Below are 13,859 nucleotides of genomic sequence, written 5' to 3' on the forward strand. Positions count from 1 at the left end.
TTCTGAATTTTTCAAAAAAAAAAAAATTCTAAAATCGGTGCATAATTGCGTTCTAAATGTCATTTTGAACCTCGTTTTCCGATTTCACCCCACTGTGGGCCGTCGAGACTCTTCCAGAGTGCGAGGCAGGAATCGAACCCGCAAGCCGATGGAGTGGGCCCAAAGCCTACGGTTCAGCCCCTACTACCGTTGTCTCACTATTACTATTTTGTCTTAAACTATTTATTAAACCTTGCCGACCAGAAACTAATATTAATGCATTAATATTTAAAGTACGTAATTTGGCTCTAACCGTACCAAACAGTTGCCTTTGCACTACGCATGCTTCGTGACAGACAACACTTTTGGTTCCGCCAATTCATTCTAGAGGAAACCACGTTTTTTTCCTATAACCGAATTCTTCAACCAATAATGCTGACCGTATGATGCACTGGCAGTAGCTTAGGGGATATCTTTTGGGAGCTTTGTAGCTGAGCATGAAATGCCTGTTACCCTATTTATTGCTCACATTCTCACTATTTACAGACAACAACATTTTTTGAGTTGCGAAACATTATAAGTAATTCGCTCAGCTATTAAGAGAAATTTTATAAACAATTTTAAACTTTAGATATGTGGGATGGATTATCTTTGGTTTTAAGAAGCCATCCTCAAATGACTAAAGACAGTGACACTAGGTTTTACATTTAGTCATGTAATAATATTTAATAATTTTTCAAACAAACCTAATTCACAAATACAATGTTTGCCTATTTTTCTATATAAAAACTGCATTCTTGTATCACAAAACACTGCAAAAAACTAATATTTAAACTTTGTCAGGAAACTGGGACGATACAAAATCTTGTAATTGTTACTAAGAATGTACTTCCGATAGAGATACAAAATTTCTTTTGGGAGTCAGTAACACTGCTAATGGTTCACTATAAACAAACCGAAATTACCTGCATCGTAGATATAGTAAGGAGCACTAAAAGCCATACGCCTCTTCCTATTTAAATATAGCAATCTTTCATGAGGTCTACCTAAGTTAATAGGCAAAAGTTCATAGGTAGCGAACTTATACCTGTATAGCAATAATGCGATTGAATTATTCTTTACTCTGTTTAAGACATTGCACATGCTGCTTAGACGATATTGAAACATTGACACTCATAATTTATTTTAGCGTGAAATAAAAAACAATATCGCTTTTCGATATTTTCCTGTGAATAAAAGTGAATACAAATTATCTTAATTTCAACCTTCTTTATATTATACTGTTGCAATATTTTAAAAATACATTTTGAATCAAATATAGCAGCGTGCCTAGTATGTGGGAAAAGCGGGAATATGGCGGAAAATGTACGTGATTTTATTTTTAAGCGGGAATTTTCTTGTGTTTCATACATGAAACAAAAAGGGTAGAGAATTGAAAAATGGTCATGGCAAGTAAGGGCAAAAATGAAAGAGTCACGGAATTTTTGATAAACTAATGTAGAAGTTTATGAAATTCTGTATTACTGTTGTCACTAATAGTGTTTAAGATAAATGTAAAATTAATAATAAAAGTCTCTTGAGTTAATGTTTAAGTTCACAAAACTTTAAATAGCTAAAAACGGTAGTTACGTATTGGATGCCGACGTGCGGGGCATGAGAATATAAAAGAAGAACAAGAGTCTTAGTTACACTCTTTAAAAGTGGCAAGAAGAACTGCAATGTAACAAGATAGTAATCCAATAGACCTAGATGCGATGGTGCAAAATATCTCCTTTGACAATTTGGAAGAATCTTTAATGATGCCACCGGGAGGCAAGCTGAGGCAATATCGGGATGTGGTACTCTCACGAGACATCACTATTAGGATCCCCCCAAGGATTGGTGGCTCATTGTAAAAGATAAGATCAATGGTCTATAAGATTATCTCGCTAAATTCTAACAGAGATATTGGGTATAGAAAGCTCAACACGAAGTCAGAAAGAAATTGGATAATAATAGGCCGCGGCATACAAATATGTGAACAATTAATCGAACTTCTCGAAGAAATCGACCAAATAGGAAGCTTAAACACAGGGCCTCTAAAGCAACGTGAATGGAGAAATCGACCTACAACTTTAAACAATAATCAACAAAATACCTGGCGAAATCAAAATACAAGAGGTAATTATTCGCGAACAGGTGCCGATAACAAATGAAACTGGACTCAACAGCCTGCAACGGGGAGCACGCCGCGCACAGGTGACACGTCAGGACCAAGTAGGGCTCGAGCCCAGGGAGGTATCATACCCCATGGGAAAACAACTCCTGGAGACAACGACATGATAACTAGTACCCGGGAGGAACTGATTGAAGAAAATAATAAGGTGTTATTTAAAAAGCAATCCAAATACTCTACAGCCAATATTCTAATTGCGGGCATAGTAACGAAAGCATTAATAGACATTGCCACAGAATTCACCTGCATTTCAGAGGAATTTCGGAACGCAAACAAAGAGCGTTTCGTGAGGTATGGAAGCTTACCATTAGCAGATGTGGCCGTTACGGGGCCTATAGAAGGCAAGGCAGGGCGTTTCAAACGAAAAATTGATGTGGATGTGCAATTACCCAATTCCCTTATACAATTTGATTTCTTAGCAGTACCGAAATTATCAAGAACTTGTATCTGAGATCGATATCCTAGACGAACATCGAACAACAATCGACCTTGTTACACATATGTCAACTTTTCCGTATCTAGAAGGAGCACCTGTCATTAGGATCGTTCAGGAGTAGAGACACGAGAATGCAGAGGGGCACCAAAATTTGAGCCACGTTGAAGCATCAACAGAAGAAATAATAAGAACGGGAAATGCACATCAAGAACTCGACTCAAGTTTAGAAAAAAACGTAATAAAACTCCAGATTTAAAACAAACAGAAAAAAATGGGTTGACAAAAATCCTATGGAAACATCGCAGTCTTTTGTCGTGAGCTGGGCCAACTAACTAATTATCTACATGAATTAATAGTAAGAGAAAGACTATCCTTCGTGGGGAGAAGTTACCCTATTCCTATGGCTCACTGCGAGAAAGGCGACAATCAAATACAACGCATGATAAAGATGGAAATAACCCAGCGACCGAGCAGTCCTTATATAAACCCTATAGTACTGGTTATAAAAAAAGGACGGTATAATTCGATTGTGTTTAGGTGCACGTAAGTTTAATGCCATCTTAACTGAAGATTGGCAATGCAAATACCCCGCAGAGGTGCTATTCCAAAAGTGCAAAGTCATGAATATTATGTCTAATTTAGACATGACGAGCAGCTTATAGCGAATTCTGGTGAATTCAAAGTCGTACCTTTCCGGTTGAAAACGAGCACAGCTGCCCTAGTACACAATGGAGAGAGAGGGCAATACCATGCCAACGATCTTAGGATATACTTTAAAGAAAATGTCGAAGGAGGGGATGTCGTAAATCTAGTACCTGATCGGCCATAGGAAAAGCAGAAAACGAAAGAAAGGTCAGTTAAAAGCTAAACGCCGCCCATGCCTAGATCAGCGACGCAACACGAACTTCTTGACACAAGCAGCCATGTGGCAGTGCAGTGTAGTATGGAAGGGGGAGAAGAGGATGAGGTAGTGCGTGAGTCACGTCAGCTCCTCACTATACCAACTAATCCTGGCGACTTTGAAAAAGAATCCAAAACAGTGAGAAGAGCTCTAAATACGAAGGTATCAGAGGTAAATTCTGCAAAATTCGCCCGTGTGGTAAAAAAGAAGATCCAAACAATCGAAGCAGCCTGCAAAGCAAACATCAAACCACAAGCGTCAACGTCGCAACCACTCCCACCGATCATTTTCTTCGCGGGCGGTCCCATATATATTCCGTTGAAATCAAATATTAGGACCTATGAAAAAGCCACCAAACGCGTCCTTGGGTTACGGGTAGAGGGTCCTTGCACCCAGAGTTTCTGTTGAATATGGGTACAATAATTAATAAGCAGTCGCGGGCAATTGTCCAAGGATGGTCACGAAGGAATAACCCCTAAGCGAAGGCTTAGCAACCGTGCCGAAAGCTGAATGGCATCAGGGTGAGGTATCTCAAACGGTGACTCTGGCATCCTTATCCTTGCATGCAAGGCTCCACAAGGATGGACGAACCCTTTTCCCAAAATAATCGAACACGCAAGGTCTTCAATAATGGGTCGAACAACAATGCCGAATACCCTACAATGGGGGTGGGAGGGCAATCAAAACGGAGTTAATTGGATGGACCGGCAAAATCTGAATATATTTGAGTGGAGAAATTAATTTAGGGACATCCTGCTGCAGTCCTGTGATGCCAGTATAGCCCCTGAACGAAAAGGCAGCATGGCTTGACTGCATGCTCTGTGGTACGAGAAACTCCCAGGGCTCTCGCATTTTTCGCAATAACAACTGCGAACCCGGCCAAGGAACTCCTGAAAAGGGGTGATATAACTGAAGCGCCTATTAAACCGCAGTCAGAACAAGAGGGCAACAGAATATAGAGGCGAAACTGAAACCAACCGCAAGCAGGGGCTCAATAGAGGAAAAGCGATGCTTCAAGACCCGGCGAAACTTTCAACATTCAGGTTTCTCTTAAGCCTAAAGATCTGGCTAAACTGGATGACGAGCTTTCTGGAGATGTTTCCGAAGAATCCCACCTCTAAAATATCAATTGTGGTGTGTATAATGTAGCTAGAACTTTGGCAGATGCAAACTGTAAAACAAAACCATCAGCTGATCATAAGACCAAGAGACGAGTGGATCACCTCACCACAAAGATAGTCAAGGCAAGACAGTACGCGTCCCTCGTTCAGTGTGTGATTGACTGCATAACCGGAGCAGGTCGAAGCAATTTGGAGATAAGTCTTCGAAGTTCCTCATTCACTGGAAGAAGACTCGACGAGAATAAATAGCTTAGAAAAATGCGCCAAGGTTTATTTGGAGTGAGGAAAACTTCCAGACATCCGTGAAGATCCTGTATCTCGTCGACGGAAGCGTTATACTACACCTTCGAGGTGGAGAGACCTATACATACCTAGGCGTGTCACAGAGTTGCATTCAGAATGTAGCATCTATAAAGGATATTCTCCGAAGCAGGTACAAACGTCTCATGGGGCAGACTTAGTCTTCCGAAATTTCGGCGAGGAACAAAGTATCCGCTACGAATATGTTTGACATCTCGGCATTACTCTATTCATTTGAATTGGTTTCATGGACGAAGGATGAGTTTGGATCCCTTGACATCGTGACACGAAAGGTTATGTACATGAACAAAAGCAGGCACCTTGAATCTTCTGTTTCTGTACTTTACATCTCACACCGTCAAGGTGGACGCGTAATACTAAATCTTTAATGTCTTCACCACAGGATTTTTCTAGGAACAGCATATATAGTTGCAAACGGACGGGACCCTTATCTTTAAATGGCCGGGAATCACGAAAAGATGGACAAAGGAGCGTTTCCGTGCAGAGCGTTGAAGGAAGCTGCCGAAAAACTCGACCTTCATTTCAATATCTGGGGTGAGCAAAATGCATCAAATCTTATCTGTCTCGATGCCTCACTCCTGAAAGACTGGATTAAGAGAACACAGGAGAAAAATCTTTGTGAAAAGCTCCTCGACAAGAGGATACATGATATCTTCCACAGAAATGTGGAGGATCAGTCGATGTCGTGTGAGCTAACGTTTGATTTCCCTAAATCACCCGGAATGAAGTCGAGCACGGAGGTTTTCTTTTTCGCATATCAAGACGGTACCATTTCTACTTTAGCATATCGTCGCCATATTTTGAGCCCAGATATTCCCGATGATAGTTGGAGAGCATGTCATGCACAGCTCGAGCATTTAGGACACATACTATCTAGTTGTCCAACTCATGCGGGAACGACCTACATCCAAAGGCACAATCCGTGCACTAAGAGTGCCTTCTTGCCACCTCTGTCACACTTACGGCATTAGCCTCCATACCGCTCCGCTAAATGCTCCCAAAGAAATCGAGTCAATTGTCGAGAATGAAAAGTGCCGCACATACTGGAACTTCATATTCTTGACACGCGTGAACACACACGCACTCATATGTATGTGTGCATATTTACACAAAACCTTTGTGGTATACGCATTCTTGGTACAAAACAGAAGTTAATACTACTTTGATAGAATGCTGTACAATCAACAGTTTTTAAAATATTAACAGTTGTAAAGAAATAATGGGAGCTCGCTATTCTCGCGCGTACATAAGAATCGTTGCCGAACTCTAGAACGTAGTGCATTTCAAGTAAGTAATTCTAATATTCACAGTAGACAATAAATTTTGAAGCAACGTGAAGTTCTCAAAACATATCACCCTCATTTGTAATTGATTTTCCCCATTCAAGTACGGAGAAACGATTGTAATCCAAATATTTTATGGTCACGGTAAAATCTTGGTTCAGAAAAACAATTTGATTTTAACAAAATGTATTAGCACAAGTCACATATATTGTGCAACAAAAAAAAAAAGAACACTCATTTACAAGAATAAAATCGCCTATATCCCGCGCCGTAAATAATACTTTTTATTACCCTTCTATAAAAAAACGCAATTTTATTTGTAGGTATTCCAAGCATATGGATGGAAGTCAAAAACCTACTAAAATGAATTTTCAAGATGAAATTCCGAGCCAGCACCGCTAATAATTTTTGTTAAAAGAGAATCTTTATTATGAACCACATTTTGACTGTGAAAACGAAACAATTTGACTATTAAGTCCACAAAAACGCCCTGATATTGGCTTATCTTATGCATATTAATCGAAAAGCTACCGAAACTATTTGACAGAAATATTTAAATTGACAATTAGTTTTTATCAGAGTGGGCCAAAAAACTCTTTTTACGATCCGCGAATTTTTATAGTGCCCGTGTAGACAATTATTAAGGCAGACTTGCGTCCAGTTGCGGCTTTGTCAAGACCGTCTAATTTGCGAACATGACATTTGCTCCGGAAGCATTTGATTTATTCGTGAAAATCCGACAAAAATCTGGTTGCTAACTGGAATGTCAATGCTATACGGTACACAGTTTTGATAAGCCCCAAAATCCTTCCCTAAATGGTAACGTGTTTGAATCTGAATCTGAATAATATGTTTGAATCTGATTACGAATCTGAATTGAGAATTTGGAAATATTCAAATTCAAGATGGTGGATTCAAGATGGCGGTTCCAAAATTTTGAAAAGAGATGTGCGAGCTTGAAAATGTATATTCGGGGGTTTTTGGGGTCGCTAATTACGATTCTGAAGTCATAATTAGGAAATATTATAATTGAAGATGGCGGTCTTAAATTTTTGAAAAAAGAAGTATGCGATCTTGAAAATCTATACTCGGGGGTTTTTGGGGTCGCTGATTACGAATCTGAAGTCAGAATTTTAAAATATTCAAATTGAAGATGGCGGTTTCAAAATTTTGAAAAAAGATATATACGAGCTTAAAATTTATGCTCGGGGTTTTTAGAGACGCTGATTACGAATTTGAAGTTACTGAATTAAAATTCAAATTAGTCGATCAAATTTAGTTTACATTGATACGTAAATCTTCGAAATCGTAGATGAGATTTTGTATACTTTGAGTTCAATAATGTAGACACTTAAGGAATTTATTTCGAAATTCTAACAACAAATTCGTATTCAGCGACCCCAAAAACCCCCAAGTAAAGATTTTCAAGCTCATATATCTCTTTTTTTTCAAAATTTTGAAACCGTCATCTTAAATCCGCTATCTTGAATTGAATATTTCCAAATTCTGACTTCAGATTCGTTATTAGGGACCCCAAAAACCTCCGAGTGAGAATTTTCAAGTAAATTCACTGAACAAAAGAAAATATTTGCAACAAAGGGATAAATACGGTGAAAAAACCCCGTATCACTGAATGGCCGTAATAAAAAACATATTTTAGTAAACACTGCCCAGTACTTTTCTCCTCATTCCTATTATGATCTATGTTTTATATGAATCTCTATAGATCCATGCGCTCTATATTAAATATACATGTATAAACAACAATTAAAGTTAGACAATAAGCAACTGGCAGCGTAAAATACACGATTTTAATTTGATATTTATTTATAGTTCTTTTCATATTTCACCAATAATACTTTTTTACGTCAAAATGATTATTATAGTTTTTTTCTTAGAATAGAACAATCTAATTATAAATTTTAACGAATACGTTCGTTTTTCACGGTTTTTTCATGAGTAAGGTCTCTTTTCACGGCGCTTATAGAAATAAGGTTTTTTTCTCAGCATTTAACGAAATATATTTTTTTCGTAGTCTTTTACTGAGATTGTGTTCTTCTTTACGGTGTTTTTAAACAAGGTATTTTTTCACAGTGACCTAATGAACAATCTGTTTTTCACGTCTTTGAAAAAGGTTTTTCTTCATAGCTTTATTTTACAGGTTTTTTTTCGTAAGCACCGGCAATTTGTTCCGTCAAATAACGGAATGACCTTTAGTGTGTATCTGAGGGAGACCTGTTGTTTAGTAGATAGTCTATTCATGTTTGACGTTTGTGGGTCAAAGTCTGAGTCTGATTTAATTTTTACTTTCTGTATAATATGTTCCTGTTTTGGTTGAATTCCTTTAAATTGTTGTTATAGAAATATATTTGAAACGTTGAAATAATTTTATTTATTTAAAGGATCTTTCTGCGTGTTATCAATTATTGTTGAATTTGCTCTATTTTGGCCCTCGCTTTTTATGTTAAAATGTGTGATAGTGACGTCATTCAGTGTATTGTTTTCTAAAGTTTCATTTTGAAAATTTTTTGAATTTGAAGAAAAAATTAAGGCTTTATCCTTGAAACTTGAATTAATTATGGAATTTTTACTTGAACTTTGAGATTCAAAAGTGATTTTTGACGTATTCGACATTTAAATTTTTCATTATGAAAATAAGTTGAAATTAATTTGTTGAAGAATTACAGATCCTACACAATTTTTCAGAAATTAGATTTTAGGGGTACAGGGCATAATTATAAATGGTACAAGGCAAAAATAAAAATTGTACAGGGTATAAACACAGGTATTATAAATTCAGATATAAATAGTATAAGTAGAATTATTAAAATTAACAGATTTTTTGCATTCCGTTGAGTTTCATGTGCTTTTTTTATATTGAAGAAAAAGGGATGAGAATAACTTCCGAAAAGCAAGATAGCTACACACTATTATACAAATAGCTTGAAATATATACAAATAGCTTGAAATACAACTAAATATACAATATCCAAAAGTTTATTAAATTAAGGAAATTACAAGTTTAAAGAGATACAGCTGATTTAAAAAATATTGAAAAGGATTATGTTAGTATTTGATTTATTTTTTTAATTTACTGGTATTTTGATTTTGAAGTTTCTTTGCACTGGAGACTCAGTGGTAGCAGAAACTCTTCAGTCCAGAACTCCAGCTTAAAATAAACGTAGATCCTAATGTTTAAGTTTCTAAAGAAATGTTAAAGATTTTGAGTTCTGAACTCATTGATTTAAACTTACCAATTTTATAATCCAAAATTGCACTAGGAAAACTGGGGATCACTAGAATATTTTAAGATCCCACGAAAACTGTTTTTTTCCTACTTAGTTAGATTTGTGGTCGTTGGCTTGGAAGGATGCTGTTACTTATGCTGGTGGCTACTGGTTAACAGGTGGGGCTGACCGTCCTTCTGGTGATGGAACGTAACGAAGGTTGACAATAAGTATTGTCAAAGGAGCTTGTAACTTCGCAGGTAGCTGCGGCTCTCCTGATGGTACTCAGGGGTAATTATGGTTGGCGATGGTATTGTCCAAAGGGATATTCTGAGTAAAATTTCACTTATTTAAAAGGGATTTGAAATTCTAATCGACTTCGGTTTGATTGAATTTCCGAAGCACAACACTGAGAGCTTCAGCCCGATTTGAAGATTATAGTTTGACTGATTATTCGATGTATTTTTGAGCACAGCTTCCACCCGATTTGAAATTTGGAGATAGACTGGCTTTTGATTTAGATCCTGGGTTTATATATGTTAGATTCCATTGTGATCAGAAACAGAAACTTGACGGCGAGTGGACGTAACAACTGTAATCAATTGATTTCTATGTATATCCAGGTGTCTATATCTGAAGGCGTAGTCGGGGGTGTAGTACCTTGAGTCCAAGGAACTGGTCATTGTGCCACCCTCTTTAATGTTTCGTGGCTGATTTTTATGAGCAGCGGCCGAAGATTTGTAGATGAGAAATAATTGTATTTTGGCGATGTATTGAAAGCCAAGATGTAGAAACTGCGTGGTTTGTATAGCGATGTATAAAATATTGATTTTAACATACTGGATAATAATAAATATGCACGAGTTTGTGCGTTTTTATAAGAATATAATCCTATCCTTTCATAATTATTAATATAAATTACAAGTATAAATATAGCGATGATTAATAATATAAGTATAAATAATATAGTTATAATACATCACAGGACGTGAAAATATCTTGGCAACCCATGTATATTTTTGAAGTTTTATTCGCTTAAATTAAAGATCAGGTTTCAAATATTACGCGTTTCCAACTTTAGTTTTTTTTTATAACTTCCCTAAGTCTCAGCGTGAGTGGAAGGTCAGGAACAAAATTGGAGAAATTCTTTAATTTTTTCTTGAAACTTTTCACGTGTTCTATTCTCTTAAAAAGGACATAAATATTTCTGTTAGTAGTCACTCGACGCGGAATATAATAAGCTTTCTAATGGGGTTTTAAAACAGTTTAACTTTCCTTTTTTCAACGAGTCCTTTAAAAGTCAGAAGTAGTTTTTAATACGACTCGCTCTGGTCGAACAAAAAATTTCCGATGGTAGTGTATGTGCTTTTTATCCTATAATATTTTTATTGCATTCTGTAATTTTAATAATATGTAAATCAAAAGAAAGCTCAGAATTTATCATTCATAGCCCTGATTGACGGTTCAAGATATTTTGAGACTAATTTAAAAATATATAATTGTTTTAGTTGTTAGAATAGTTGGTGGAATTATTCATTTATTTGATACTACATTTATTAACTAAAGTTGGTGATATTATTGTTGATTTGCTGATCGTAAAGTTATTATTACTAATGGGGCTTTCGCTTCAGGACATGGAGCCTCCTCAGGATATGTTATACATTTCTTGTACTGTAGAATATATTTACATTAGGTTTTTATAAGTCCTAAATTTGGTAAATTATGTAAATAATTGCATGATAATTTACTAACCTAAAAAAGAGCTAATCACAGTTGGTTAAGAAGTACCATGTGGAATACATATATTAAAATGTATGTTAATAATGTAGATCTAGTTGAAAAGAAAAACATGTTTAAAATTTTAAGAGTTTATCCTTCCCAGGAAGTTAATATAAAGACTACATCATACAAATTAAAAGGAATTATTCCATTTTGGTTATCCTTTATTAGTTGAGGGAGAACTGACAGTTTTTTAAAAATGGGGTCGAACGTAAAGTATATAGCCTGTGTGAAGAAAGGTTATACCACGGGGGTGAATCCTTATGCTAAAAATTGGAGGGAAATATTTCCAATATGGCGCTCATGTGAGACCTGGGGGACCTAAAATCGAAAGCGGCCTTGCGGGATAGATATTTAAATTTGAAAAATTGTACTTATTAATGTTGTCAATAATTTGTAATACCGTGTATTGATATCATTACATACGACAATTGAAGTACACAATAACATCAATAAATCGCAGTGTTAATTATTACAATTGTTATACAACTATTTGTAATCAATTATCTTCTCAATCGTTGCTTGGCACAAATTCCCGGAAGTTCCTATGCTGGCTTTACTCCCGTAGGTTATACAGAATATAATAAGAAGTTTGAGAGTTATGTATGACATAGGTGAGCGGAGTATATAAAGATTGGGTATACAAAGATATTAAGTATATAATAAGTATTTAAGTATATAAGTATATAGTAAGCTGTTTTTTAAATTTTGTTTTCTAATAAAATGAGGCTATTATTAATTTTGCTAATGTTTAATTCTAGACATGATGTATCTTTTAGTTTGACATACATAAATTTGTTTACATTAGCATGGTATACTATAAATAACATGTGTTCTTAAGTTAAATGGACTCACATCTTTATTTTTAGAAAAAAAATTAAAAATAACCATTTACTATGTAAATACCACTTTTATATTGTATATATTAAAACTATTCCTATATAATCTCGAAAGTTTTGTAAAAGGTAGTGCCAAGATTTTATTATCATAGACAAACGTTTTTATGTTGTTATTTTGATTATTATTACTATTGTTTATGAATTCAGCTTTTTTTATATCCTTATTTATGAATCTAGTAGGGTAATCGTTTTGTTCTCAGGTTTCAGTGATTTTATTTAGATTTTCATTCCTAAATTCTGGGTCTGATAATTTTATTGATCTACTCGTATTAACAAGACGATATATCGTTAAAATTTTATTATTTATACACATGTATCAATTGAAATTAATATATCTGCCTGGGTTAGTTTCTTTAATATACCAATAAGTAATCAGTTTGTTATTTTCTTTTATAAATTTAATATTTAGAAAGTTCACTTTGTTTTGACTTTCTATTTTACTAGTAAATTGTAACTTTGGGTGGTACACGGAGAAAAATCTGGGCGGAGGAGGGTACCAGATACCATAGAACCAATATTGTCCGCATGGACTGTACATCGAACGGCTCGAGAATGGAACTATGGTATGGTGCTTCAATTCTTCTGGGACCCGCCTGCGATCAGATTTTATTCCGTGTGAGAATTGTATGCTGTTAGAAGTTGATCAAGGTTTTCTTCTGTTACATACGTAAAACAGTCATCGATATGACGTTAGAAAAAGATGTAGTGAAAAGGTATTTTTTTTAAAACATCTTTCTTAAGTTTTTCCATAACTAAATCAGTAATAACTCCTGATAATGGAGATCCCTTTGGTGTGCCAAATATCTGTTTAGAGTGTTCATTTAAAAGGACATAATATGAATTACCTATGCAGAATTCAACTAATTTAACAAATTCATTAGTTTATTATACTCTGTTCACCCATGTCATATATACTTCTCAGCATTCTTATTATATTATGTATAACCATTTTTCACGGAAGTTACATACTCAACGTTCAACGACATTTAAAAAAAAACTGTCAGTTCTCCCTGGACTTATAGAGGATAATCAAAATGGAACAATTCCTTCTGATTTTTATAATGTAGTCTTTATTTTAAAGTCCTGGAGAGGATAAACTCTAAAAAAATGTTAACAGGTTTTTCTTTTTAACTGGATCTACATTATTAATATACATTTTAGTATATTTACTCCATACGATACTGTTTAAGAAACTATAGTAAGCTCTTTTTAGGTTAATAAATTATCATGCAATGATTTACATAATTAAAAAAAAAAATAGACCTATAAAAACCTAATGTGAATTTATTCTACTGTAGAAGAAATGTATAACATATCCTGAAGAGGCTCCATGTCCTGTGTTTCGAGATACTCGGAATTTTAATTTTCAACTTCAATAAGCGAGAAATATTTTCGAGGAATGGTTTCCACCGTCTTTATTACGTTTGGTTTGGTGTAATAACATTTCATTGAAAAATGTCTAAATACCTAATTGTATTAAGCCTCCCCCCCCACCCTATATCTCAGCCTCCATGCAACATGGTGAATTATGGTTCTGCACCTACAATAATGTCCTATAATAGTACAATTGACGTCAGTCTGTGGGTTGAGACTGATTCAAAAGTATTAAACTACATAGGAGAGTGAAACTAATTTACAGAAGGAAAACCAAAGTCATTTAAAGATGAAAGTGGATGTTTTATTGTCGGGAGGAATCAA

The 13,859-nt window shown here is 35.3% G+C and overlaps 1 protein-coding gene across 1 annotated transcript in view; it reads left to right on the top strand.

Moving 5' to 3' along the window:
• Positions 1–13,859, top strand: part of LOC117168403 (uncharacterized protein F54C8.7) — a 148,570-nt gene that overhangs the window by 62,492 nt on the left and 72,219 nt on the right. The window contains exon 4 of the mRNA XM_033354036.1: positions 2,190–2,535. Within this exon, the coding sequence (XP_033209927.1) occupies positions 2,190–2,535 (346 nt within the window). The remainder of the gene's footprint in view (positions 1–2,189; positions 2,536–13,859) is intronic.

The sequence above is a fragment of the Belonocnema kinseyi genome, chromosome 2 (assembly GCF_010883055.1).
Source record: "Belonocnema kinseyi isolate 2016_QV_RU_SX_M_011 chromosome 2, B_treatae_v1, whole genome shotgun sequence".
In the NCBI taxonomy this organism is placed as follows: Eukaryota; Metazoa; Arthropoda; class Insecta; order Hymenoptera; family Cynipidae; genus Belonocnema; species Belonocnema kinseyi.